Source organism: Megachile rotundata, chromosome 9, assembly GCF_050947335.1.
Source record: "Megachile rotundata isolate GNS110a chromosome 9, iyMegRotu1, whole genome shotgun sequence".
NCBI classification, from domain to species: Eukaryota; Metazoa; Arthropoda; class Insecta; order Hymenoptera; family Megachilidae; genus Megachile; species Megachile rotundata.
The window spans coordinates 9,277,896-9,305,885 of record NC_134991.1 but is presented as its reverse complement, the minus strand read 5'-3'; the positions used below and the strand labels follow the sequence as shown (position 1 = coordinate 9,305,885).

The 27,990-nt window shown below is 29.1% G+C and overlaps 5 protein-coding genes and 1 long non-coding RNA gene across 24 annotated transcripts; 2 read left to right on the top strand and 4 right to left on the bottom strand.

Moving 5' to 3' along the window:
- Window positions 1-26: 26 nt before the first annotated feature.
- rt (Protein O-mannosyltransferase rt) lies at window positions 27-3,818 on the bottom strand. The gene is made up of 7 exons (XM_003706333.3): window positions 3,685-3,818; window positions 2,894-3,072; window positions 2,408-2,709; window positions 2,153-2,327; window positions 993-2,079; window positions 611-912; window positions 27-518 (listed from the first exon to the last, which is right to left on the bottom strand). Exons 1-7 carry the CDS (start codon window positions 3,796-3,798, stop codon window positions 332-334), a joined length of 2,346 nt encoding a protein of 781 aa, XP_003706381.2. The 5' UTR covers window positions 3,799-3,818; the 3' UTR covers window positions 27-331.
- LOC100880468 (ATPase WRNIP1) lies at window positions 3,700-6,898 on the top strand. 3 transcript variants are annotated; one of them, XM_012292574.2, is made up of 6 exons: window positions 3,700-3,799; window positions 4,806-5,092; window positions 5,170-5,358; window positions 5,435-6,245; window positions 6,321-6,542; window positions 6,619-6,898. In XM_012292574.2, the coding sequence occupies exons 2-6, from the start codon at window positions 4,814-4,816 to the stop codon at window positions 6,705-6,707; spliced, it is 1,590 nt and encodes a 529-aa protein (XP_012147964.1). In that variant the 5' UTR covers window positions 3,700-3,799; window positions 4,806-4,813; the 3' UTR covers window positions 6,708-6,898. The 3 variants fall into 3 exon arrangements, with proteins under 3 accessions (XP_012147964.1, XP_012147963.1, XP_003706380.1); XM_012292573.2 differs by lacking the exon at window positions 3,700-3,799 and adding an exon at window positions 3,874-3,989; XM_003706332.3 differs by lacking the exon at window positions 3,700-3,799 and adding an exon at window positions 4,106-4,217.
- LOC100875914 (methyltransferase-like 26) lies at window positions 5,385-11,758 on the bottom strand. 5 transcript variants are annotated; one of them, XR_013039345.1, is made up of 4 exons: window positions 11,039-11,179; window positions 7,711-7,776; window positions 5,805-7,579; window positions 5,385-5,681 (listed from the first exon to the last, which is right to left on the bottom strand). XR_013039345.1 is itself a non-coding variant. In XM_076535601.1 (4 exons), exons 3-4 carry the CDS (start codon window positions 7,743-7,745, stop codon window positions 6,937-6,939), a joined length of 678 nt encoding a protein of 225 aa, XP_076391716.1. In that variant the 5' UTR covers window positions 7,746-7,776; window positions 10,837-10,891; window positions 11,039-11,123; the 3' UTR covers window positions 5,385-6,936. The 5 variants fall into 5 exon arrangements, 4 of the variants coding, with proteins under 4 accessions (XP_076391716.1, XP_076391717.1, XP_076391715.1 ...); XM_076535601.1 differs by adding an exon at window positions 10,837-10,891 and having other exon boundaries at window positions 5,385-7,579; window positions 11,039-11,123; XM_076535602.1 differs by lacking the exon at window positions 11,039-11,179 and adding an exon at window positions 11,619-11,758 and having other exon boundaries at window positions 5,385-7,579.
- LOC100880358 (dnaJ homolog subfamily C member 21) lies at window positions 8,770-10,843 on the bottom strand. The gene has a single exon (XM_076535592.1). It carries the CDS (start codon window positions 10,805-10,807, stop codon window positions 8,858-8,860), a length of 1,950 nt encoding a protein of 649 aa, XP_076391707.1. The 5' UTR covers window positions 10,808-10,843; the 3' UTR covers window positions 8,770-8,857.
- On the top strand, window positions 11,641-27,990 carry Rbcn-3B (WD repeat-containing protein Rbcn-3B). Of its 13 annotated transcripts, XM_076535585.1 has the most exons (27): window positions 11,641-11,778; window positions 12,628-12,806; window positions 12,896-13,128; window positions 13,215-13,357; window positions 15,028-15,218; window positions 15,290-15,435; window positions 15,645-15,665; window positions 17,129-17,155; window positions 17,927-18,017; window positions 18,089-18,503; window positions 18,638-18,858; window positions 18,966-19,185; window positions 19,299-19,413; window positions 19,509-19,714; window positions 19,811-19,948; window positions 20,060-20,128; window positions 20,781-20,882; window positions 21,503-21,715; window positions 21,782-22,046; window positions 22,109-22,328; window positions 22,462-22,687; window positions 22,760-23,100; window positions 23,287-23,610; window positions 23,681-23,773; window positions 23,859-24,056; window positions 24,121-24,351; window positions 24,414-27,990. In XM_076535585.1, the coding sequence occupies exons 2-26, from the start codon at window positions 12,642-12,644 to the stop codon at window positions 24,304-24,306; spliced, it is 4,569 nt and encodes a 1,522-aa protein (XP_076391700.1). In that variant the 5' UTR covers window positions 11,641-11,778; window positions 12,628-12,641; the 3' UTR covers window positions 24,307-24,351; window positions 24,414-27,990. The 13 variants fall into 13 exon arrangements, with proteins under 13 accessions (XP_076391700.1, XP_012147970.1, XP_012147969.1 ...); XM_012292580.2 differs by having other exon boundaries at window positions 13,215-13,336; window positions 24,121-27,990; XM_012292579.2 differs by having other exon boundaries at window positions 22,763-23,100; window positions 24,121-27,990.
- LOC143265152 (uncharacterized) lies at window positions 14,977-18,044 on the bottom strand. The gene is made up of 4 exons (XR_013039346.1): window positions 17,904-18,044; window positions 17,097-17,413; window positions 16,487-16,648; window positions 14,977-15,112 (listed from the first exon to the last, which is right to left on the bottom strand). It is a non-coding gene; the product is annotated as an uncharacterized LOC143265152 (long non-coding RNA).

Here is a 27,990-nt window from a genome sequence, read left to right as displayed (position 1 = left end):
TTTATAAAATATATATTATATAAAATTTATATTGTAAATTAATACGTGACTATTATAAATGATAGGCTTTATGCTTACTTTTGTTCATTAGATATATAAATGCATATAATAAAAACATTCATAAAATGTAATCAGTCTATGTAGTTTCACACTTTTTACAGCATAAAAAGTAATAAATCTATATTAATTATACTTGAACAATATATATCAACAATAAGTTTATAATAATTATTAACATTTATGCATTATAATATCATTTCGAATGCGCACAATTAGCGCATTAAATAAATTCTGCTATAAGTACATGATTTTCTCAATATTTGATTATCTCTTACGTTTTATGTATAATAAAATCCCATGTATCTTTCCATCTTAATTTTAAAACTTCCTTGGCGCTTAAATGTGTTGTTCCATAACTGAACACGGTAAATTTTTTAAATACATAAATAATAAAAAGTAGCCATATAAGAATACTACATTTTAATATATGCATTAAAATATTATGTTGATATCGAGTTCTGAAAATTATAAAAAAATAATTAATTTTCATAAATTTACTTTTTTTTTTTAATTTAAAGATAAGCTTGTAACAATAAATCATATAACATACCCAACTAAATAGCATAAATGTTCGATTGTTGCTGCTGTAAGCAGTACTTTAAAAACAAATGCTGGCAAGTAATGATGAAGAAATAGAGTTCTTTCGACAAATAAAAAGGGTAAAAAATGTAATATGTATCCTGTTAAAAAGACACTTCCTATATTAGAAAATTTATTCCATTCTTCCTGTGCAATATCAAAACACATTCTTCTTCGTCTTAACATGTAAAAGATTAATAAAACTGAATATAAAATTACACAGCCGGTTCCAGAATACCAAATTGCTATGTTCCCTAAAAGATGCACTTGAGCCTGTTGAAAAAGGAATATTAGTACGAATGAATATCAAAAAGTTTAAACAATCTAAATGAATGTATATAATCTATATTTACATTACTGTCATTTGAAACCCAATATGCAATTCCTCTAGACATTAGAGGCCAGTCTAAAGGATCACTGGAATACATATGACTATTTTGTCCTTCTTGACCACTGAAAAGCATTTTTATTTGCAATTCCACAAATTTCTCCCAAAAACTTAAAGTGGTAGCTTGCAATGGAATCATTTCAGCATTGATTAATTCTCTTTCTCTTTGTTTTTGATCTTCATTTTTAGTATATCTGTGTTCTTCAACATTCCATATAGAATCTGTCTGACCCACTAATTTATCTGCTACCACTTCATGCTGATTAAAACCCCAATCAGGCAATTGCCTTCCACTAAATTTTAATGCATAATCTGTATTTACATGTATCAAGCGTATTTGACTTTGAATTGCATGCCAGACATCCCCACTACTATCTTTGTTAGTAATTTCTACCCTCCAAAGATTTTGAGCAGGCATAGATACATTATAATCAATGTAACAAGATACTTCCTGACTTTGAGGTGTCATTGGAGCAGCAACATCATGTGAATTCAATGCTCGACTTGTAATTCCATGTACTAATTGTATTATCTCTCCATGTTTTATTGGCTCACTAGGTTTTATAACAACTAAATCATTTCTTTCTGGTCTCTTTACAATCCACCAATTGTTTACATCTTTAAAAGAATAACAAGTGACTTGTTGTTGATGAGAACTACCTCTACCATCTGGATATCTTAGTGGATACATATGATTGTGACTGTGAAGCCAACAAGCTCTTCCATATGTATGTCTTAAAGTAATTTGAGATCCATGTGTGACTTCTAAAGGTTGACCTTTTGTAATACTAGCAAGACCACCATCCAAACTTGCTTGAAAGGCACTTGTCATTACTGAATCATGTGGCCCAGCTTTAGAGAGTATTGTTAAATGTATATGAAATACAGTTAAATAAACAGCACAAATAACACCAAATATTACAAAAATTCTTATTACTAGGTGTATACATAATACTGTAGTGGATAAAGTTTTTCTTGGTATTAGATTCCAATAATCATAAGCAATTAAAGACAGTGCAAGAATGAGTGAATATAATCCAACATACTTTACACTGAAAACAAAAATTGATTATATTTACAGTACAATATAAATGTACTCAACAATGTATATGTTTTAAAACATACCATAATGCACATGTTAAGTTAGCAATACCCAAAGTTAGCCATATCCACCACGACAAAGTTGTTGGTTGATCCATTACTTTTCTAAATTTCATTATACATATTAATCCAAATAATGAAAATTGCATTAGAATGCTTTCCATTAAAATAAATCTAGATTGAGTTAAGAGAGCATTATCTGAAAAATTAATAGAATATATTAACACAATATATGTACTGATCAAATTTGTTGCTCAAAATTATAATACAACAAATTACCAAATAATAATAAAACTCCCGCTAATGCAGCAGTCCATTGTTTTAGACCTAATTCTAAAAGTAAGTGATAGACTGTCGGAAGTAAAAGACTACCGCATAACGCTGGTACTAATCTCAATGCGAATAAAGGAATACTATCGGCATAAGGACTTCCTATCCTATCGAATTTAAATTGTCCGTCGAAACCAGCTAAATACGCTACTATGGAAATAAGTTGCTTTCCTAATGGAGGATGAGAATCGAAAAAAAATGTCCTCTTCATGTAAAGTCCAACATATTTTCCATAATGTAATTCATCAAATCTGTTCCAAATAATATTTACAATTAAACATTTATTTTAATTATGCGATATTATCCAAAATATTTCGACGAAGTACTTATGTTGTTCTCAAAATATGTAATATAATTTTTTCAATTTATTATTACAGAATTAAAAAAAAAAATAATTTTATTATTTATTTTTTATAAACGTAGAAAATAACTTACACTATACTTCGAGGTTCTTCTAGACGATAAAGTCGAGTAACAATACCGGCGATTAATAAAATAATTGAAATTAAATCAATCTCGAGACTTATTTTAATTCGAGCTCGTGGCACTGTGTCGTTTGGTTTTTTTACTGCATTACACTTTTCTATTAAACAAGAAGAAACTTCTCTATCGCCCTGTTAAAAAAAATAATTAATATCGTTATTATGCAAGATATCCGCGATATTACCGATCATCGCTTTTTTGCAGATGGTAAGTATTTGAAAAAAATAAAAGTTTCATTTGCGAAAATAAAATTTATTGCTTTGTATGGTCAATGTGATAGAGTATGTAGATTTGTTATATTTACAATGTTTTTTAATATTTTACAAAATTGCATTTTTTTCTTTATATAGACTGATTCTTTGAAATATTTTAAATAAAAAAAAACGTAATTTAATTTTTAATTTTTAAAATGATTTGCACGACAGAAGTGAAACTTTTGTATACATGTTATGGATAGAAATTTGAGAATATAGGGATGTAAAAATACGCAAATTTTTAAATTTGAAAATTGTGTAATTTGCATATTTGGAAAGTAGGGAGTTTAAGAATTTAGAGATTTAGAATTGCGAATTTGAAAAGTTAAAAGAATTTTAAAATTTTTAAAAGAAGAACGTACATATTAAATAAACAAACCGAGTGATGACTTTTAATTAAACATTTTGGAGAACTGAATCAAATGAAAAAATGTAATATCGAATAAATGTTAAATAAAATGAAAGAAAATGTGTAAATTAATTTTTCACCTCATCCCGTTGAATGTTTTTGATACAATTGGCAGGAATATGTTCATAATCAAACTTGGCGCTTTGTACTTGTGATTGCTTATCTTGAGTTCTTCGCCTGCGACGAACTTCCATCGTATGTATTCGGATGCAATTGTAATGTGTGCACTCTATTTTATTATCTAAATTAATATTTCTTCGATAAAGATAAGAAAAACGTTACCGGACCACTACTTGATGTTCTAGCGTCAACCCACACGTCATCAATCGAACAATAGTTTCGACACGACGTTCCTCTGTTTATAAAAATTATATCCTTTGAGAAAGTAATATTTCGACTTACTAATTATTATATACAAAAAATTATAGTTCGTTGAATATTACGATAAAATGACGAAAACATATGATATGTAGATTTGGTAAATACGAATGTTAAATTCAGGTTATATGGTATAGCATACATGATGTAACGGGATCGTCGCTGAAAATCCTTTTAACAATTCTTCCTGCGCATAGCGCGGTAATCTTATAGAACGAGTTATTTTGTTTACAAAGTAAGATTTAAAATTTGAAAGAATTACACATAATTTTTTAATTTGTTTGCAAATGATGTAATATACTTCATATTAAATATATTTAATGATATATGAAATTAAGTTTCATTTTTTAATTTAAAATAAATGAATGATGTTACTTATAAAAATTGTAAAATACAAAGAAATGTATAATATAATATCAATAATTTCTGTATGGGTGAATGCATGGAGATCTAGAAATCAATTTTGTTCTTTAAATGAAATATTCAATTCTTTATGCAATATTCAATAAATATTCAATTCGTAATCCTCATTAGGATTTTGGTAGAACAGCGAATTCTCAAAAATTTACTATTTCTGGGATACTTGATTTTGGTAAATGTATTTTTTTATGTTTATACTTTGAATTTATTGTTTTGTACAAAAAGTTAGAACTGAATGTAAAAAAATATAATAGATTTCTAAATTTCCTCTCTACATCCACCCAGAAAAGAGCTATTAATAATATATTATACTATTTTTATACTTATTATTTGAAATAGTAATGTTATTTCACATGTAAAAAGTTGGCAGAATACCCTGTACAAATATATGCATTTGTTGCAGGTCAAAATATGGACCAAAATATAATTTCTTGTCCTATCTGTTCAAAAGAATTTTCTGCTGCAGTAATAGAAAGTCATGTTAGTAAATGTCTATTCTTGAATGAATCAACAAGTAATGAATCTCCAGCCTCTTTTAAGGATGAAAGTCCCGTTAGAAAATGTATGAAGTTGAGTAGTAAAAAAACAAGGCAGGGTGATTCAGGATCAATAAAAAGAAAAAGTAATTTTATGGAACCATCTCTTCTGAACATAGATGTTCAAAGTTCAGTAACTCCATCTAATAGTAATGTAATTACTTTTTTTAATTTTTTGAAAGAAAGAATTATTATATTAAGATATGTCATAGTTCTTAATCAATTTTATAGCAAGAAAAACAAAGTAAAAAGTCACTTAGTAATGATCATGTACCTCTTGCTGAACGGATGAGACCTACTACACTTTCAGGATATGTTGGACAATCTCATATTATTGGGCCATCTACTGTTCTTTATCAATTATTAAATAAATCTGAAATACCAAATATAATTTTATGGGGTCCACCTGGTTGTGGAAAGGTATTAAACAAAAGTTATGCATATAATAACGTGTATATAATATTTTTATTGATTTTATTTTTTTATTATAACTCAGACATCTTTAGCAAATGTCATAGCTCACATATGTAAAAATAAATCAAATGGTAAAATGAGATATGTTAAATTATCTGCAGCAATGGCTGGTGTTAGCGATGTGAAAGAGGTAATCACTATAGCTTCTAATGAATTGAAGTTCAATAGACGTACAGTCGTTTTTATGGATGAAATACATCGTTTCAATAAAACACAGCAAGATGTATTTTTACCTCATGTTGAATCTGGTACTATTATATTAATTGGTGCTACAACAGAAAATCCTTCCTTCAGTTTAAATTCTGCACTTCTGAGTCGTTGCAGAGTTGTTGTTTTAGAAAAACTAACTACACGTAATTTGATGTCCATATTAAAGAAAGCTATTTACTCACTAGAAGGGTGTGTATATAATTCAAGTAAGAAGGCAGAAGATACTGAGCGAGTACCAAAATTTATAATAGATGAACCAACTATAGAATGGTTGGCAGAAACATGTGATGGTGATGCACGAATAGCTTTAGGTGGTCTTGAATTAGCAGTTCAGTGTAAAGTACCAAAAGAGGAGGAATTTTTAAAACATGGTCCTGTAACAATAACATTAATTGATATTGAAGAAAGTCTTAAAAAGACCCACATGTTGTATGATAAGAAAGGTGATCAACATTATGATATGATTTCTGCTCTACATAAATCTGTTAGAGCAAGTGATGAAAATGCTTCCTTATATTGGTTAACAAGAATGATTATGGGCGGTGAAGATCCAGTTTATATTGCAAGAAGATTAGTTAGAATGGCATGTGAGGATGTAGGTTTAGCAGATCCAAAAGCTTTAGGTAATACAAATTTGTACAATATTTTAAAATGTAAATCTGCTACATATTGAAGTAATTTTTTAATATTATTATTAGGAATTGCCATACATACAATGCATGGTTGTAAAATGATTGGAATGCCCGAATGTGATGTTTTGTTGGCACAATGTACAACATATTTGGCAAAAGCACCAAAATCTAGACTAATGGAAGATGCACTCAGAGCTGCTCAAAGAACAGTAGCTGAACATAAAGGACCTCAACCATCAGTGCCTTTACATTTAAGAAATGCTCCAACAAAACTCATGAAAAATATAGGTAGCCAATTCATACTATGAATTAAATTAAGACTACAGTTACAATGTGTACTATTCAAAATGGATTTTTATTTCAGGATGTGCCAAAGGTTATAATATGAGACATAAAGATGAATCAGGATTAAATTATTTACCTGAAGGACTTGAAAACATAAATTTTTTCTGAATATAACATTTAATTAATTAAGAATGTCGTTGTAGATTTATTACAATATAGTTACAATACTCAGGGTCAAATAATACTATATCGTACAAACAGTAATAGTTATTAAAATACAAATTAGGTTAATGCTGTATAAGGTATATATATTATACAAGCTAAATTAATTCAGTATAATAAAACATTATGATTCATAATTATATCAAAATACTTTTACCCTCTTAAATTAATTCCATTATTTATCATAGATCTTTTTCCATATGATTGTTTTGTTATTAGCAGGCATATCAATAATATTTATTAACTTAATATCATTTTTCTCTGCTAATTCTGTTAAATCTTTAACGTCTCTAAGACCCCACTCTGAATTTTGAGACTTTAAAGATTTATCGAAATTAACATTACTTTCTGGTGTTATTTTCCCATCTATAGCATATGGTCCATATGTAAATAAAATGCCATTATTTTTTAACAATTTACCCGCATTTTCAAATAATTTGATAGAACATTGATAGGGTGAAATATGCATCATATTTGCATTGTATATATAATCAATACTAGATTCTTTAAAAATTCCATTGCCCCACGTATGAAAATCTGTAGTTATATCGATTTTTAAAGGTGGTTTTATATTTTCAAATCCATTGGAATGTGCAGCAATACTTTCTAATAATTTGAGTTCACACTCTGAAGGATAAAATGTAATATGAGGAAAGTGGGGAGCAAAGTGAGATACATGTTGTCCGGAACCAGATGAAATTTCCAGCAAAATCTGATTTGGGCCGCGTTGAATATACTGCCGAAGAACCGATAATATGGGTTCCTTGTTGCGATCGGCTGCAGGATAAATAAGCTTTTTAGCAGCCATGACGCTACACCTTAAATTAAAAGCCAATATATTATTTACTATTTAAATTCTACATACATAAAAGATGTTTGATTTCTTGTATGTAATTATGTAACAATTATTTAGACAAAAGAAAATTAAAAAAGTATGTATTAATCTCACCTATGATTAGCAGCACAATGGATGATAGTATTCATATGTAGTTATTACATTAAATTGTTTTCTGTCCTGAAAATTAAAGTTTACGGTTTTCAGAATTCTACAGAAGATAATATATGTATAAAGTATTAGGGAATGAAGGAATAAAGTTTTAATAATTATCAATTGAAAAATTCATATTGTTAGAGTTATAAGCAATTTTTTATTTAAAAAATTTACAACATATATCTTGTGACAGAAATTATGATAATACTTTATTAGATAATTATTAATTACACATTTTGGTAGTCAACAATTACTCTAATCGGTTATTTCAATTGAAAATGATGATCCTACACGTTGCTTAAGAAATTTCATTGTTTTTATGAAACTGACTGGTTTATTTAACATGTATCAAGATCTGGAAAAGCCTAAATCTATTTTTATTTATAACAGGAAAGTCCGCATTTTGAAAATGATTGAAGAAAACTAAGAAATTAGTGATATGAAAATTTCGACAACAGGAGGAACTAAGCATCTGTGTATACAAAGAGTATTTTATTACAACAAAAGATTGTTTATAATATCAACAATATTAATTTTTCAATCTATGTTCATTGGGACCTTTCTTTGGTAATATCATGAGTATTATCTATACCTGAAGTTCTGACTTCTTTTGTTAAATCCTTTGTGTAATATGACAAATTATTAATTTTTTAATAATCAACAATAAATAATTAACACCTTATATTATACACAATATAAGAAAAAGTTAAATTTCATTGAAAGGAGTATGTATGTATTATTTTTAATAAATTATGAATAATACTCTAAAGTTTTATTTTTATTGAAACATAAAAGAAAGGTTTAAATGTTTAACTTTAATAAATATTTTAGTATTTTGTTAATTTAGTATACTTTAGTATAAAGTACAGAATTGAATGTATAATTCATATAGTATAGAATAATAATTGTTAGCTTTTCTTTGTAACAATTAGAAGTTATTAAGCAATTTGTATGTTTTAACATCTACTATTTCTAAGGTATTGATATATACAATTTTAAAAGATATAATACATAATATTTGATTATATGATATATTTATTAACTAAATATTTTTACATCTTTCGAATCAATTACAATAAATTGTAGCAAGCAATACATAAATTATTTAATGATGATTTCTTTTATCATTGTTTCCTTTGCCTTTGGACGATTTTTCTTGGTTTTTTCGTTTAGTTTTTATTGAGTCTGGTATATACACAGAATGACCTGTTTTTTTTAAATGTTCAAATAATTTGTTTTTACTAGGAAATTCAGCTTTACATGTAACACAGCATTGTTCTAGATTTGAAACTTCAATAATTTGAGATTTTTTTTTATTTTTTGTTTCACTCTCTTTTTCTAATACTTTACATGGCTTCTTCCCGTTTTTAAGTTTTTTACTTTTAAGTTTTTCATTAGTTGCATTATTTATATCTATACTATTAGAATCTAGTCCTGTTTCATTTATTTCTTTCTCTATCTCTTCCTCAGATTCATCTACTTTGTCATTGGATGTTTGCTGATTATTTTCTATAACTTTATTTAGTATTGTTTTTCTTTGTTGTTGTTTTTTACGTTGTTTTTTTGATAATAATACATCTTCATTAATACTTCTGTCCTCATCACTTGTCTGTTCTGCTACTGGATTCTGAACATTCTTCTTCCGTTTTTTCTTTTTCTTTTGTTTCTTAATTACAACTTCTTCGTCTTCTTGATCAGAAATGAGTTCATCTTCAGAAGTTATGTATTCATTATCATTTTCATTTATTTTAGGTGGTACATAAAGAGCATCATCCATCTGAGGTCCTGTTGCAAGTATAGTTCCTTCTGGATAACATTTCTTTCCTTTTACTTTTGTTGACTCATCAAAACTGTCATCATCTGATATTAATTCTTCATCTGAGGTTTTTTCTTCTGTATTCTTTGGATTATATGAGATATTTTGTACAGGATTTAGTAAAAAGTCAGGCATTTGTGAATCTGTAGCTAACTTTTTTCCACTTTCTGAACTAGATTGTGAGCTTACATCGCTATCGTCGGAATTTTCAAATTCTTTATCTTCCTTTATCATAGATGCTTTCATCAAAGCAATATTATCTTTATGTTTTTTAGAGTTTTCATGGTTTGTAAATGCTTTATGCGTTTTAAATATTTTATTGCAAGCTACACAGTATAAAGAATTATCATCTACTTCATTCTCATTATCTGAGTCTGACTCAGAAGAAAGATGTTCACCAAATTCTTGTGCAAGATTAGCTTCAATATTTTTAAGTTCTGCCTCTATATTTGAAAATTTAGACCATTCTGATACTTTATGTTCTTTCAGTTCCCTCTGTCTTTCTAATAATTGTTGCTTTTTACGTTCTTCTGCTTTCTTCAAATTTTCTTTTGCACGTTCAGCAAGCTTAGCTACATGAGCTTGTACTCGTTTATCGCGCTTACGTACAAAAGCAACTAAATTTCTTATTTGTTCATTCCGTTCTCTTTTAGCTTTATCTCGAATTTTTTTATTTTCTTTTTCTATAAGACGTGCAACTCGTCTATTACGAGCTTCTCTCACATCATAAGGATCTAACCAAGTAAATGATTTCTTTGTGCTATAGCTTTGCCAATAAGCATAAAAATTATGAACAACATCTTCATAAGAACTTTGTGAATCTCCAAATCCAGGAACTTCTTCGTCTGAATCTCCTTCTTTCATAAAGTCTGCATCTTCAGTTACTAACTTTTCAAAGACATTGCGATAAACAGTATAAAATCCCTTTTCATCATCTCCATATCCTTTGAAACATGAAGTTGAGAAATATTGAAAGAGGTCAATGGAATCATCCTTATAATTTTCACCAATGCCGCCTTTTAAAATAGCCTCGCGGTGATTATCATACCAAGCACGCTCATGAGGATCACTTAACACTTCCCATGCTTGTTGAACAAGTTGAAATTGTTCTTTCGCTTCTTCTGGAATATCTAAATTTTTATCCGGGTGCCATTTCAAAGCTAATTTTCTATAAGCTTTTTTTAAATCATCATCAGAAGCATTTCGTGGTACTCCTAATACTTCGTAGTGACATTTCATTGTATTAATAAGGTATATTATGTACTCACAATATCAAAAATTGAAGATTACCCTTGCATAATGTAAAATTATGTAAACGATACACTAAAAAAATAAGATTATTGAATCGATATTTTCAGCAATAAAAAATATTCATGTTTCAAACAAACAAAATATATATATCAAACATTTTCTTTGCAAACTGCAAATTGCGTACAAGTATATTTAAATCAATAGATTTAGATATCTTACCAGATGTCATTCAATTAGTAACCACGTTAAAACGACAAGCACATTTACTAGAAATTGTGTAGAATTTAAAAACTTAAACGTAAATACACTTTGTATAAGTTAGATTTAAATTTCAGGTTATGTACTTGTCGTGTAATAGAAAGTATTTCTATTCATGAAGTTAGCTTTACTTCCATACACTTGTCACGTTTATTTCAAGCCTTATGACCTATATTTTAAACATTATAAAGACATGTACAGTATATTTGGATGTTTTAAACAAAATTTAAGCTCAAATGAATTTCAAAACCATTTTTTCTTATTAATAATGAGTGTGATTTTCATATTATTAAATCGTGAAAAATAAATTGAATTTGAACGTTGACGTGCAACTTGCGTGTACTATTTTTCTTTAACGTTAAATTAACAAGGTAAGCATGTTATCCACGTGATTATTCCACTAGTAATAATCTTAACCTAATACATTGAGCGAGATCAATCATTCAAAATTTTCTGTTTTTCAATATAAATATTTGAATAAAATCAAGTGTTTTATAACTACGTCATTTTATATCGAATTAGACAGAATTTTACTAGGGACCTTTTGACGTGGAACAGCTGATTGTATGTGTTATTCGTCTAACTATTCTCAACATCAAGATGGCCGCGGTTGTGAGAGTGCAGTAAGGGTTGTATGATTTTTGGCATATATCGCCAGTTACGACGTTTGGAGCCGTTGTCATTAATATTCAATATTTTCGGTAAATATTTTTATGCCGTCTAATGTAGAACATACAATCATTTTTCATTGTATTTTTATATAAATGTTATAAAATCAAACCCATTCAAGTTGTCAGTGACATCTCTTGATGTAGCAGACGCCTTTAATTGCTTTTAATAGGTTTTCCTCGAGATCTTACTGCATCACATTGTTGCGGTGAGCTTTGAGGTAAATATTTATTAAACTGTACTTTTACAGAATGAATGATTCATTTTTAATCGACTAAAACATCTGCTATTAATATTGATGTCATACTGACAATAAGGTTTTGTTACTTATTTGTTAAGAAATTATTTTGTTGCTTTGTCAGCTATTAATTTTGTTTCTTGTTTCTTTAAATAATTATTATATTATGTGTCATTAAAGAACTGTATATTGTGAATACAGTAGATTTCATTTTTATATAATGTTTTTGATAAATTAATGCATGAGAGCATTATAGTAAATGATTATAAATTTAATTAACGAAGTAACTTTGTTATATATATTATATATAACATATACATCTTTGTTAGATGTAACATAAATGTAATAATTATTATGTTCTTTTTAAGTTTTACACTCTCATTTATTATATTCACATCTTATATCAAATGTAATGTTTAATTCAAATAGCATTACAGCTGTGCAATGTCGTTATAAAATAATTCTCATTAAAATATGATAATGCTATTAATATCATGTATGTTTTACAAGTAAATGTAGCACATGTATTAATAGCATTTAAATTACATGATTACATTAAATATAAATCTAAAAATATTAAATTTATATTATAGAATAAGTAAATAAACATGTTTAACTAAAACAGTTTATAAACACATTATAGGTTGAATCTTAAAAATGACAGCGGGTACAAGCTTAGTAGTACCCATAGTTTTATGGGGTCGCATAGCTCCAACTCATTGTATTTCCTGTATCTATTTGTCACGAGATCAAAAAACATTAGTAACAGGATGTTATGATGGCCAGATATGTTTATGGCAAGTTGAACCTGAAACACTAAAGGTAAAAAATAATATATTTATGTCAAGAAAAAATTACATAAAACTAAAAACCATTGTTATTTAATGTATTTTTCTCAATTATACATGAAGATGACTCCGAGATGTTTGCTTGTCGGCCATACTGCACCAATAATGTGCCTGAGTCGAGCAAGTGTTATTATGGAACAAAATTATATTGTTAGTAGCAGTGAAAGTGGAGAAATGTGCACTTGGGATTTAGTTGATGGAAAATGTAGAGAAGCCGTAAAACTTACCAGTGTTCATACACAGATGTTGCCTTATGTCTCTGCTGGTGGAGAAGATGTCAGACTTTTTTGTTCAGGGTATGTTTAAGATTATAAAATAAATATTTTCTTCTTACGTATCTGTTTTAAGATACTTGTAACTATAATCTGTTTCCTGATTTTAGGTATTATCCCGAAGTTTTAGTGATGGACCCTTTTAGTTTGGAGGTTTTGTTTACCTTAAGTTCACGTGTTAACCCTGACTGGATTAGTGCTTTGCACGTTTTGCGACCGGCCAAACGGAAAGGTCGGTTCTACGTGCATACAAGTTAGTTACACTCCATCACACCTACGCTTAATACCATATAATTTTACCTTAAGTTCTTCTGATTTCTTCACCAATTTATATTGTGCAAAGATTTAATGTTTCAAAAACTTCATAATTACTATAAAATTGAGTGTGTCCAATTGAAAGTTCAACTACAATGTCGATTTGTACAATATATATTTGGTATTTCCTATCCTATTAATTTTTTGGTATTCTGTCTTTCTGCTCAGCAGGTCTTTCTTTTAAATATTAAATCAACTGATAATAATAGGATATATTTTCTCTGCACTAAGATTTATTTAATCGAAATCTTTAAATATTTCCTGCAGTATTCTTTTCAGTAAAGTAATTAACAAACATTTAGATTTGCATATAAATATTTTATATTTTTAGGATATAAATTTTCTGCTAATTTTTTAAGCAATTAACTACAAAAAGCTTTACGCTTTGGGTATATTAGAAATTTTGCATCTATCTATTTTTCTTCATAAAAGGTACTTTTTGACAATTCAATTCAGTAATAACTCTTGATGTAAAATATATTTCATAATCTAGTGATAATGATTTATATATTACCAAAATCTTAATAAAAGTTACATTGTTGCAGCATGTTATTGAATCACATGTGGAGATACATCAGTGCTGTTGCACTGGTAGTCAAGGCTGTATCATTTGTTTCATGTTCTTTTCTTCTGACTTTCAATTTTAATTTCTTTTAAGCATTAAAATCAAATGAGCAGGCATTATTAACACTTTGGGAGCTTTTCCTCTTATGTTAGTATCCTTCACATGCTGTTCCTCCCACAGAACCTTATCATTACATACATTGCATTAATCACATTCAAATCATTTATAATAAATTACACCTATCGTAAGTATATATATTAGTTTAAATTATAAAAGATATTTAATATTTGAATGCAGTGAATGCATTTGTATGAACATTCAGTTTAACGTTTATTTTTTATTTTGGTAGCGCATTTGATGCATTAAGCTTCTTATTATTTCTTATATTGCATTTTAAGCGAAAACAAATTTATACATTGAAGATTTTGTAATTATTATTTTGTTATATTATGTTTCACACTTGTAATGATATTGATAGTTTTTAAGTAAGTTTTCATTGTTCAATAAAAATTATAAAAGAATAATGTAAATATTATAAAAAATGCTATTGCATGAATGATAATTGATCAAGAGTTTTTCATGATATTTGCACAGAAGATACAATTTTATAGCGTAGACACATACATGTATTATAGTGGGTTCTGAAATATCTTCTTTATTTAATGGTACTGTATGCGGAAGTAGTAATTATTTGCTCGATTGCATGATTTAAATAAGCACCAACTGAGATTTTTACAAAAGAATAATTGTTTATTTTAACACGAAAAATTTTATTTTGCATGAAATTATAGTACTGTTATATGGGCTTAGATATTAGACCTGTTTTGAATATTTTTTTTATTATTTTGTTGTATTTATTGTATGTGTTTGTTAGTACAAGGTTGATGTTTTATGAGTTTACAAAGAATAAGTTCTTTCTTATGCATTTATAACACCTGTAAGGTGTCACGTTATTCACTGTTACTAAATATTTTTTGCTTAAAATACTATGACACCTTCTTAGATGTAGTTAACGCGCAACAGGCGCTTCCATTCATTTAAAGACGACGTTGTGCTGGCCTTAACAACAACCGGAACAGTCAAGGTGTGGACTCTTCTTGGACATGAGAACCGCAATAGTGAACCCCTCTACGAACATGAAAGTAAACAAATAAGGTGTCTAAATGCGCTTGCAATGACTTGTTGTCCCTATAATCAAAGGACTGTATTAATTGTGTGTTCCAAACATTGGCAGGTATATTTTATTTATTATACAATTTTTATATTTTATTAACTCTGCTTTTACCAATATATTTTTTAAATTAGATATACGATGCTGGTGATTTTTCTCTTCTATGTTCAATTACTGCACCTTATGGTGAACGTTGGATGGCTGGAGATTTTCTAGCTGCGGATAGAGTCATTTTATGGAGTGATGAAGGTCATGGATATCTCTACAAATTACCAGCTAAGTATGTTTCTAAATAAAATAATATACCTTTTACCAACATTTTACTTTTCTTTTTATGCATTTTAAAATTTGTATTAAACATGCAAATTTATATACATTTAAAATAATGCACAGTATCATATATTTATAAAACAAAAGATTTATAACTATGTTACATGTATAATATATAATCAATCAGTTTAATATAGATCATTTATTTATTGCTTATAGGAGTGTGGTACATCTTGACAGGTAGTTTTTTCTTAAATTTGATATTTGTAAATTATTTCAAAAATAACAATTGATGAATTATTTCTTGAAGTTTTCACGTTTAAACAATGCTTATTATTATAGCATGATGATAGATATTAATTATGTATTTATATGCTCTAACAATTTTAATGATTAATAAATTTAATATTAATGCTACAATAATTGCAGCATAAATAACAATTTAGTAATTAAAAGTTTTAATAACTCAAATATATTTTAAATATTTTTTATTTTTTTGATACGTATTTATTATACAGGGTGAAGTTCAAATGTGATGACTTTAAATTTCTTTTTAATTAATTGTAATATGAAAATGTATTTCAAAGAAAAATTATTTAAGGGAAAGATTTCCAGGTATTTTGAGATCAATTTTAAATGTAGTTTAAATTTTTGTATGAAGTATTTCGCTTGAATTTTAAATATATCATATAATTGATGTTTTCAGTATTATATGTTGACATTATTTTAAATAAAATATTGCAAAGAATCAAGCTGTATAAAAAGTCATGCTAAAAAGTAAAGTTGGCTTTAAAATTTTCAAAGATTCTTCACTTAAAAAGAATTATTACATCTATTTTGTGATATTTTATCTTCTTCTTGAAATATTTTTTCATATAACAACTAATTTAATGATTATTTAAAGTTATCACTTTGGCATTTTACTCTGCATATCATGATGTTGGAGAAAATACATTGGAAATATACTCAAAAACAAAATATTTTATAATATTTCAGATAATGGAATATATTATTATCAGTATTTGCTCTAGAATTGCATTAAATAGTTAAAATATAATTACTTGTGTTGTTATCAACATGGTTGAAAATCTTTCGTTGCTTGTGTTTCAGAATATTTCATTTGGATATGTAGATAAATATTTTTCAGCCAGGCACACTATTTTTTCAAGTTAATTAAGCCCTTTAATTAAAATTTTGGAACTGCTATCGTGTAGAAGCACTTGCTGGCAATGCACATATTCAATATTTATTTCCCTTATATTTCTTTATTTCATTTATCATAAACATTCATATTCGATCATTAAATAGGAATTAAAAATTTTAATAATCTATAAGACAGATTATTGGTAGATCAAGTTTTGTTTAAAAGTTAATAGAGGCAAAATTTTAGAAAATAAATTTAATGTGTCGTATAAAAAACACTAATTAATTATTGTAAAAAAATTACTTAATTTCACTTAAACGTTAATACTAATATTTAGAAAGTTATTTTAACACATAAGAAGAGAACACCAAAAGTAAAATGCACATATAACCAAAATAAGATTATTATTAATAAATGTAGTAATTTTATTCAAATATGGTTTTGGTTTTTATGTATCTCAAATAAACAATTAACATGACTTGTTTTTACGGTGATGTGTCTTTTTCATATAATACACATCTACATACTACATTCTACGGTGGATCTGGTGTTCTTCTAGCAAGCTAAAGGGCAAGGCTCTCAGCAGGTAATCCTGCATTATCTCTTCTAGATACTCTTCTTGTGTTCTTCACTGTAATTTCTCTCTTTTTAATTGCTTCTTTTTATATTCCTTTCGTTAAGTGTATTGCTCTTCTGCTGGTTCACATATATGTGATTTAAAAGTGCATTAAACAAAAATATGTAAATATATTATATTTTTCTGCACTTCATATCTTTCGTTTTCACATTTCATTCCTTTGCAATTGCTTTAAATGTATCACTATTTCATAATCCATATATTACACTATAAATACATATATTACATTTAGTAAATAATAAAAATAAGTAAGTACAAAAAATGGTGCTATGCCAGCTTCTGTAGTTTAAGTAGTTCATGTTTTTAATTATATGTAGCTAATTATTCAAATAAATTTATACAGTGAGAGATTTTGCAATTTTTGCATTCATCTCAACAGAGAATTACAATACTAATTTAATTACAATTTAAATATTTATATAATATAATTATATGCATTATATTATATAAATATATTATATTTAAATAATTTGAATAAATTGTAAAACGCTTTATTGCTTATATCTGTTAAATTTATTAAATTAAATTAAACTGCTAAACTTCACAATTCTTTGAAAACACAGTATTTGGTATTTATAACTTAGACTTAAGTATTTTTAATTTTTCAATTTGCAATGTATTGTAACTATTGAGAATTAATGTTCACAAATCATATTGCTTGATAAAAAAAATGATAAGTGTTAAAGTAATGTGTTACCTTTATTTGTTTTGATCCTGTAGTAGCGTTGCAGACAATAAAAATTTTCACACCGCTGGTGCCGAATATGATCAACCTTATTTGTACTGCACTCTGACACAACCTGGTGATAGGGTAAATTAAAAATTTTCTTAATAAAATTAATTTTAAAAAATTTGTCATTATAATTCCTTTTTTCATTTTAGCCACTATCATGTCCTCCAGCAATGCGATTGGTTACAGTTCAAAGGCAGAATAAAACATTGAAGTATTTATTACGTGGTGATAGTGAAGGTGTCGTTGTTCTTTGGACAGTACCAGAAGTAACTACCCAACAACTAGCTCAAATCTGTCAAAATAGTTGCTCAACTCCACTCTCATTGCCGCCAGTAGTAAAGACAAGTTTAAGAGCTGCTTGGGAAGAAATGAAACCACCACCAGTTGGAATACTAGATCAATTAGATGCCGGAGATGGGCATGGTATAAAATTAACGGCTAGTATATATTTACCGCAACAGAGTCGTCTTGTTGTTGGTCGTGAAGATGGCAGTATTATTATTGTTCCTGCTACACAAACAGTTATGCTTCAATTACTTCATGGCAATCATCAACAGTATGATGGTACAATACATTTATTAATTGAAAATAAAATTTATTTTGCAACTTCTTACAAGATACAATACTATCGTAAAACTTATTAGTTAAAAAATTCATAACCATACTTCTTTTTCTTTATTTCATTATGTGGTTTATAGATTGGCCTCCTCATCAAGTACTTTTGGGTCATTCTGGTCGAGTGAATTGTCTACTATATCCAAACGGAGCAGCAGCGCGTTATGATCGTACACATCTTGTATCCGGTTCTGTCGACTTCGCTGTATGCTTATGGGATCTTTATGCTGGTACTCTAATTCATAGATTCTGTGTACATGCGGGTGAAATTACCCAATTAATGGTACCGCCTGATAATTGCAGTGTACGTTCAGATGTAGTTACAAAAGTCTTAACAGTTATACAGTTTAACAACTGTTATTTCATAAATTATATGATGTATTTAAATCTTATATAATTTCATCTTTCTAGCCTAGAATTCAAAAGTGTGTCTGCAGTGTTGCGTCAGATCATAGCGTTACTTTATTATCATTAGCAGAAAGGAAATGTGTTGTACTTGCTTCTCGACATCTATTTCCAGTTGTTACGATAAAGTGGAGGCCATTGGATGATTTCATGATAGTTGGATGTTCTGATGGAGCTGTATACGTATGGCAAATGGAAACTGGTCATCTTGATCGTGTACTACACGGTACATACAGATTTCTAATTTTTATGTTCTTTTATATTAAGAGACTTTGGTGATTAATGTATTTTTAAATATCTTATACACTGAAGTTTACTGTTGTAAAATTAAAATTATAGGTATTATTGCTGAAGAAGTACTCTATGCGTGTGATGAAAATACTATAGCTGCATCTGGCGGGTCAGCCGCGGGCGGTGAACTAGGCTTAGCTAATCCTGCTGTACATTTCTTTAGGTAAATGAAATTTTACTATGCGGATACTGAAAAACTTGTGTGAACTTTTGGGAAAATAATTTGTTTCATCGTTTACGTAAATTATATTTCTTCAGAGGCCTGAGGCACAGAAATCTTTCTGCTATAAGACACGCTACGCAAAGAGGATTACATCAATTACAACAACTTCATGGCGGTCAAGGTGTAGATCATGGAAGTCAAATAAAAGCAAAAGGCACACCTTTAATGATACAAGGATTCAGAAGTAATCCTAAAGATCCAGAAAGTCATATTTTATTTTTTGACATAGAAGCATTAATAGGTACTTTTTTTTATTTCGTTTATAATACCTGTGTAAATAAATTTATATTAATATAAACATATTAAAGTAGCATATATTGTTTGTTTATATATATAGTACAATTACTTAGTGATGAATACGGAGCAATGTCACCGGGTTCTTTAGAAGCACAGGGTCTAATTTCGGCGTCTGAGTATCAAAAAGTTGCAGCGCTTACACAGTCTGCTAGTCCAGATGCTCATAAAAAAATTGCAGGTAATAATTTTGTGTATTTCTTTCTTTCCTATACACATAAATATTAATTTAATAAATTTAACTTACACGTATATTAATGAAAAAAACTTGCACTAACATGCCACTTTATAGACTTTTTCGGTCGCGTCAAGGATAAGGCAGGAGACGTTGAACGAATTTTAAAGGAGAAGGATCGCCACGGTATTGTGCTCTGTTACTGTTTCATTTAATAGAAACTGTAGTTTGCGTGTGATTTTTTGCATATTTTAAAGTGCAACTTTGCGAAGAAACCCTCACAGGATCATTTGATTTTATTTAACACGTTACCTTTGATACACTTTGTTCGACATAGTGTTGTGTACATACAAATGTTCTTGTGATAGCATGCTCACCGATATAGACAGCTCTACATATAATTTTGCGATAAATGCAATATTGGATTTACACATATCTCAAATATATATAAAAAAAATTTGTTTTGATCGTAGCTAATTCAATGCACACAATACTTTCATGTAATGTTTCGTTCGAATTTATCATATTTATATTAAAACTCTTGATCAATTGAAACTATTCGTACTTAAGTTCATTTGTTGAGTCATCTGTAAGAACGAATTTACCACGAAGTAGTACTGCACTATCACTTTATTTAATGCTTGGTAGTATTTTTTTTATATTAGACACATTGATATACATACATTCAAGTGTTCTTTCTGAAATTTTTATATCATGAAATACTCATTGCAGAATTTAATAGTGCCTTTAATTTTCACTTTAGCTGTAGTCATTAGAAGATTCGTGTCAAAAAATATATTCGTTTATTATCCTATCTAAAGCCAATTTCTTTCTGTAGGTATATTGGCTAAAATGAAGGAGGGTGCAGAGAACGTACACACTAAGATTCAGGCCAAGGTGGAAAGCGTTGGCCTCAAGCCGTCGACTCTCGACGGCAAAGGTTAGCCATGAATTAAAAAAAATGGCAAAATCATTGTTTTTTATTATTGAAATTCTGTCGCATGGATTTTTGTCAATTTAGATTTGTTGTTTGCTTTTTAGTTCCTTTATTCTTTTTATGTAAAATGTACTCATTATTTATCTCAGTGTTTAAGAGTTTTGTGTACAATATTTATTTTTATACTCAGAATGTGTGATTCATTTTGACATAAAATTGCTGATTTGTAGGTTGCAGTGTAATAATATTACATCCAAACTTTATTCATTGTGTAATTTAACATTTTAAAGTTATTATTTTTTATATTTTTTCAGACATTCACATTTTATATATATTATATTTCATTTATATATTAATTTTTTATTTTTAGACTTCATGTTGGTGTATGTTGTAAAACTTCTCATATATTCTGCATGACAAAAAGTTTATATTATTATTATTTATTATTAAAAGTTTACATTTACGTTTCACGTTTAAACATTTGCAGTATTATTATTTCTATACAAGAATATCTGAGAAGTTTTTAAATTTAATTTATGTTACACTTTATTTTTCAATACACCTTCTCGTACATTTGAAATTCCTAAATATACGTATATTATACAAGTTTTTATCTTTTGCAGGTGATAATTGGAATAACAATGAAGCCGCTAAAAACAATCTGAAAAGAAATGGTGCATTTAGTGAACCAAATGCAACTATGGAAGTTGCTCAGCTTATACTAAGTTTATTGCATGCTTGGGGTATGGATCCAGACTTGGATCGTGTCTGTGAAGGAAAGTTGGGTTTATTGAGGCCTATGGTTCCTGTTTCGTTTGGAGTGTTGTCTAAAGGAGGTACATAAGCAAAATATTTGAATTTATAAAACATGTATAATTTTAAATCAATACTCTGTGCTACAGGTTACATGTCATTATTACTGCCAACTTGGCAAACGCAATTGGAACCAATTGGTGAACCTGCAACACAGCTGGAGCAGCGCTTACCAGCTGAATTAGTCAGGCAAGAAAGACTTACCAGAGCATTCACGGCAAGAGCACATTGGGAGCTCTCTACTACGTTAACTAGTAATCATTTATTAGCAGTAGTCGCTTTGGCAAATACTTTAATGTCAATGAACAATGCAACTTTTGTACCTGAACAAGAACGAAATCGAAAAATGCACAGGTTAGTATTATTTAAAAACCGATCATAATGTAGAAATAAATCTCATTATAAATTTTGTGCAGGCCTGGTAATAGAGCTACAGTTAATTGGAACAAAGCGGAAGAAGAAAATGAAGAAATTTATACTGCACAACAAGCACAGATTAAACAAGGTTGGTCATTATTGGCGACGTTACACTGTGTACTATTACCTGACAAGGTAACTTCACAAGGCGGTGCAAAAACGTTCAAACGTCCTCAAGTTGAAATGATGGCACGAAGGTGGCAACATCAGTGTCTTGAGGTTAGCTATTATAACTGTATGTTATACAATACAGTTATTATCAAAGTATATCGTATATAGTACATTTAATTATTTCTGAAATATGTTATATGTATAAATTATGCAGGGTTATAAGAAATAATGTTGCTTTTAGATTCGTGAAGCCGCTCAAGCTTTGCTGCTTGCTGAATTAGGTAGAATGGGTCCAAAAGGAAGAAAAGCTCTTGTAGATAGTTGGTCACAATATCTGCCAATGTACAGTACTCAAGAACCTATTGCACCACAAACACAAAATCAAAGTCCACCGGCTCCTGGTAGCCCAATTCCTTCATCAGAATCGCACCACGAAGACGAGGATGAAGAAGAAGAATTAGTAGAAGGTAATTTACATTACATTTGTATAATTTCGATCTTGAAAAGAATACATTAATTATGTTGAATATTTATGTTAGCAGAAATTAATGTAACTAGGAAGCCGTCGAGCGTGGCAGAACTGAAACGGAAACAAACAACTGCGGTTGTATTGTTGGGTGTAATAGGCGCTGAATTTGGCCAAGATGTTACCACAGCAAATCAAAAGAGGGACAATGAACAGAGACGAAAGAGTTCAATCGTTGAAGGCTTTGGAATAGGAAATAATAATCTTGCGCGACATACTAGCATGGCACTCACGCATCTATTACACGCGCCTCATTCTCCAAAATTACCGTTACATACACCATTACGAAGAGCAGCAATTGATCTCATCGGTAGAGGTTTCACAGTTTGGGAACCGTACCTTGACGTATCGAAAGTAAGAACAGTATCTATATATTTATGTAATTAATATTTAGTATACAAAGCAGGAGTCTTTTTGGGTTTTCCAACATTTGTTGTTTTAGTAAAAATAAATACTTAGAGGTTATGAAATTAAAAATAATGAGAATAATTTATAAGAAGTGAGAGATAGGTTTCTCAATTTTGTATTATAACAACACAGGTATTACTGGGTCTATTGGAAATGTGTTGTGACGCTGACAAATTAGTTCCCAGCATGACGTATGGTCTTCCGCTTACACCTCAAGCTGATACTTGTCGCACGGCACGGCATGCTTTAACTTTAATAGCTACTGCTCGACCTGCAGCGTTCATTACTACGATGGCTCGAGAAGTTGCTAGATACAATACTTTACAACAGAATGCGCAAACTTTAAATGTAAATATGGGTGCAAGCGTTCTAGCTAGAGCAAAACCGGAAATACTCAGAATTGTTGAGCAGTTAATTGATAAAATGCAAAGTGAAATGAGTGATCTTTTAGTTGAGGTAAGAATATTTATTGGAAAACAAAATGTAAATATCTTTATACATTTAATGTAATTACTATTATTTGTAGGTCATGGATATCATTCTACACTGTTTGGACCCTGGTCATCTTAAAACTAAACCATTAAGTGAAGTGTTTCAAGCAGTATGTAGATTTACGCAAGTAAGTTGAATCATATTGACTCGTGCACTACAGTTTGATGAAAATATTTATTGGTCTTATAACAAATTTTGAATGTCCTTTTTAGGTTAGCCACTGCCCAGCAACACGTAGGATAGCAGTGGGTAGTCGCAATGGTCAGCTTGCTTTGTATGAATTGAGAGGAAACGTAAAGTGTCAGACAGTCCCTGCACATTCAGCACCCGTAACTGCATTAGCATTTTCACCCGAAGGCAAGTTCCTGGTTAGCTACTCTTGTACGGAGAATAAATTATGTTTTTGGCAGGTAAGAGACATTTGTATTACTCACTGTTAATATGATCAAGTACTAATTATATACTTTGATGCAGCAAACAAGTAGCGGTATGTTCGGCCTAGGAAATTCGCAGACACGTTGTGTGAAATCATATAGCACTGCACCCATTAACGATGTAGCGCGATTGAATCCTATGCGACTAGCTAAACTAATATGGATAAATAATCGAACAGTCACGTTAATTCTTGCTGACGGATCTGAAACAAGATTCAATGTATAAACAGTAGACGACCCCTGTTATTCCAGTACCGAATCAACAAAAAAAGTAAAATGAATGATACAGCAAGTGAGATCAGTTTACACGCATATATGGAAGGATTGTTTTAGGTGAATGAAATAGCTGAAAGTGCTGTTGTCGTGAACGTTGGTACGTTTATTGGTACTTCATAGTGCTAAATATAATTGGATATCGTATCATGTGGAATATGCTTGAGTGAAATTCATCGTTGCACGACGCAGGATAATGGCATAGCAATTATCATCGAGCATTGGTACGAAAATTTGTTCCTTTTCAATTTATCTCGTCTCTTCCCTTTTCCATTTATCTAATTTAAACATTTCATTTTTTTTGGTTGCGCACGAATACGCTCCATCCTCCTTTACGTTATAGTAGCAACAGTGATAGTTTGAATGCCGTCACGCTTTAAAGAAAAAGTATTCTTTTTATTTAGTAATTTAATTGCACTGTCATTTGATTATTAGTTTATGTAGTTACAAGTCTGAGCAATTTCGCTATAGTTTCAAGAGTCTAGATCGGAAAAAAGAATATGAAACGCTTTCATTACTGACACACATACCGCAAAACTTGTTGAACATTTCTACATGAGGATTTGTGTGCCGTATTGTACATTATGCAATGTTATAATGTGTGAGCTTTCAAAAGCCACATTTACATATTCCTGAAATAACAATATAATAGTTAATATAGGTTACCGTATGGAACCTCGCGTGAAAGTACATACATGTGTATATATACATACCAAAAAATGAATTTTCGCCCGACGATTTGTATATACATAATGTTTACAGTGGCGAATCATTAGTCAATATATTAATTTGTATGAAATGGTTTTACGTTTAATCTGTTTACGTATAGTTGAAACGCTTCACATGAATTCCTGTTTTACAAATTTTACACATATTACACTGTTCGGTAGATTTTAACGTGTTTGCAATTTTGTAACTTTCAGCAGGGATTTATTATGAAACATCATTAGCTGAATACAGATTTGAAATCAAGAATACGTCAACTTTTAAAATGAATCAAAAAATATCAACAAAAATTAGTGCATTTTGGATATCATATTCACTTTGGCCATTATCTAAATATGTTATAACTGACTGTAATTGAATAATGTAATAGTAATTCATGTTATTTTATTCATGAATGTCTACGGAATTGTTTTGTATCAAAAGCATTTTCAAAGGAGAAAATTAACATTTTTTTTACATTGATTGCATGGTGAAAAACGGTTTACACATGAATGAATTTGTTGTGATTATAAGATTTGCTCGTTGAAAGTTACAAAGTTAGATACGCATTGAACAGTGTTATTTGCCAGCGTAATATGTATCGCTTAGCAAGTTAAATGTTTTCATTTGCTAGAATTGCATATCGAGATCTGACGTTAAAGATTAAACCATTGTCTATGTTTTGGTACTTTGAACTGAACATCAAATGGCATTAAGAAAGATTAATAGTAGATTTATATGGTACACGAAAGTTAACTTTTCAAATGCAGTTTATCCAAAATTTCAAACGTTCTATAGTTACCTTATAATTTTGTTTTATAAATATATTATGTATAAACGGTTAGTTAATATTTATTTCGTTGTTTAAAATTGAACGAATGAGGGATTGAATTTAATTTGTATAGTCACTCGTACTTGAAACGTTTTTTCCCTGTTATATTCTTTCCCAGATTAAAATAGCTTCTCCATTCGTAAGAGAACAAATACGACGGAAAATATAGACGATATTATATTATTTTAGCGTAATTTATTGTCTTCATTATTTAATGATACAACAGACATTTGTATGCGTACGTTTTAAAACAGTTACGATTCTGTTGTTAAATTCTTAGTTATTATGACAAGCATAACAAGATATGCAATTGTATTTAAAATTCCTATGTTGAAGTATAGTTATGTATATCGTAAATCGCACAAAATGGTGAATAATTTTCCCAAAGAAATTATTAACATTTTTGAATTCAAGATCAGAAATGATTTGCGTTATCGAAACGAAATATAATAAACATCTATATACGTATGTTAAAACAATTAATGTATTAATCGGCAATTCAACGTGAATGTTAAATCCATTCGCTTATACTTTGTCAAAGGTATATTTTTATATTTTTTTTCTTTTAGTAGAGAATATAGTAGAATTTTAAGGAGTATACGACAATGTATTATATCTTAACTACAGCATAGCATTTGGAACAAAAACAGAATTCAAATTTGATATCTTTCTTTCACCAATGGAGTATTTACATTTTGTATGATTTATGTTCTTTGTATTTTTAGTTTATATTGTACTACTATTTGAATTAATAATAGATACCAGAAACAGAAGAAAGTGAATGGATCAAAAAATGAAATTAAAATTTATTTGTCGATAAGGAAATTTAGATTATGCATACAGTCGAGTCTGGCTATATGGCACATAATAGCGCTGTAGTAGAAGGAACACTTTCTCAATTGCGCTCAATTGCCAAAGCCATGTAACCGTAAATTATAAATTTAAAATTTGAACTTGGAATTTGAAGATTTCTAACTTCTACATTTGAAGGTATTTCACATATAAATTTCCAAATTCTTGAATTTATAAATGTTTACATTTAAGAATTTGAAAATTGGTAAATTAAAAAAATTATAAATGTATAAATCTATGATTTGAAATTTTTGGACTTCTAAATTTGAAAATTTGTAAATCTACAGTTTCCGAATCTTTCTGTACACTATGATAATGCAGGAACAGCATTAGTGTATATGGAAGTGTATGTAAAGCGGAAGTGGCTTAATGGGCCATATACAAGAAAGCCATATAGCAAGACAGCCATGTATTAGTATTGCGATTACTGTAAGAAACGCAGTAAAAAGAAATGTGTTATTATTATACAGGCATTTGTCACGCAGGCGTGTCTACGATCGGTACCGAAACGAAATACTCGTAAATATCGAAAAAGAATACGAGACAGCAGATTCAATCTTTGATCGCAGCATGATTGCGATGAGAATTGAGTGAACAATTCCTCTGCATTACTTCTATCTTGTATATAAAACCGAACTATGCCTAATTGTATCTATGTAATTATTTATGTGTACATTATACTTTATCGTGCGCTGTGTATGGCTGAACTAAGTTTAAGACAATGATCAATAAAAGTTATTAATGTTTTATTGACCATTTTCTTACAGTCGGTAACAATGGTTGGTGATGGATATTCGACTTTTCTAGTCTACAAATTAAATCGGCTTATGAAAGATTTTGAGTAACTTATTGTCTTCTTAAATTACTAACTCTTTAAAATTTCAATAGATTCTACAACACACAAAGTACGACAGATGTGATCAAACGATATCGGATGTTATTCCTGTAAAAAAATTGAATTTTATATGATGCATTCATATGAGTAGACATACTACTTTTTAAGCATTTGAATACTTCAAATCTATTCTTCTCTTGAAGTGTTGCGACTTTTTAATATTCCAATGTTTTCCACTATTCAAATGTTGCGAGTAATTCTCTTGATTCCATCACTAATGGCAATGTTCAATACTAAGGGAAGTATACCGCACGTGTTGTTAATCGTTATGCAATAATTAAATGTATTTAAATGTATCCTATGTGAAACGCGTTGCGTTTAAAATTCGATAATATATATACCATGAACATGAA

What these genes read in the sequence shown, in the direction of transcription:
- LOC100875914 (XM_076535602.1), bottom strand. Translation starts at nt 7,745, where the DNA reads ATGAATACTATCATCCATTGTGCTGCTAATCATAG. An exon ending in CATTGTGCTGCTAATCATAG is followed by an intron (nt 7,580 to 7,710) that starts GTGAGATTAATA and finishes TTTTAATTTAAG; the next exon opens with GTGTAGCGTCATGGCTGCTA.
- LOC100880358 (XM_076535592.1), bottom strand. Translation starts at nt 10,807, where the DNA reads ATGAAATGTCACTACGAAGTATTAGGAGTACCACGAAATGCTTCTGAT.
- Rbcn-3B (XM_076535585.1), top strand. Translation starts at nt 12,642, where the DNA reads ATGACAGCGGGTACAAGCTTAGTAGTACCCATAGTTTTATGGGGTCGC. An exon ending in TGACATAGAAGCATTAATAG is followed by an intron (nt 19,715 to 19,810) that starts GTACTTTTTTTT and finishes TTATATATATAG; the next exon opens with TACAATTACTTAGTGATGAA. An exon ending in GGCAACATCAGTGTCTTGAG is followed by an intron (nt 22,329 to 22,461) that starts GTTAGCTATTAT and finishes TGTTGCTTTTAG; the next exon opens with ATTCGTGAAGCCGCTCAAGC.
- LOC100880468 (XM_012292574.2), top strand. Translation starts at nt 4,814, where the DNA reads ATGGACCAAAATATAATTTCTTGTCCTATCTGTTCAAAAGAATTTTCT. An exon ending in TAACTCCATCTAATAGTAAT is followed by an intron (nt 5,093 to 5,169) that starts GTAATTACTTTT and finishes TCAATTTTATAG; the next exon opens with CAAGAAAAACAAAGTAAAAA. An exon ending in GTCCACCTGGTTGTGGAAAG is followed by an intron (nt 5,359 to 5,434) that starts GTATTAAACAAA and finishes ATTATAACTCAG; the next exon opens with ACATCTTTAGCAAATGTCAT.
- rt (XM_003706333.3), bottom strand. Translation starts at nt 3,798, where the DNA reads ATGGAAGTTCGTCGCAGGCGAAGAACTCAAGATAAGCAATCACAAGTA. An exon ending in AACTTAACATGTGCATTATG is followed by an intron (nt 2,080 to 2,152) that starts GTATGTTTTAAA and finishes TTTTGTTTTCAG; the next exon opens with TGTAAAGTATGTTGGATTAT. An exon ending in GGGTTTCAAATGACAGTAAT is followed by an intron (nt 913 to 992) that starts GTAAATATAGAT and finishes CTTTTTCAACAG; the next exon opens with GCTCAAGTGCATCTTTTAGG.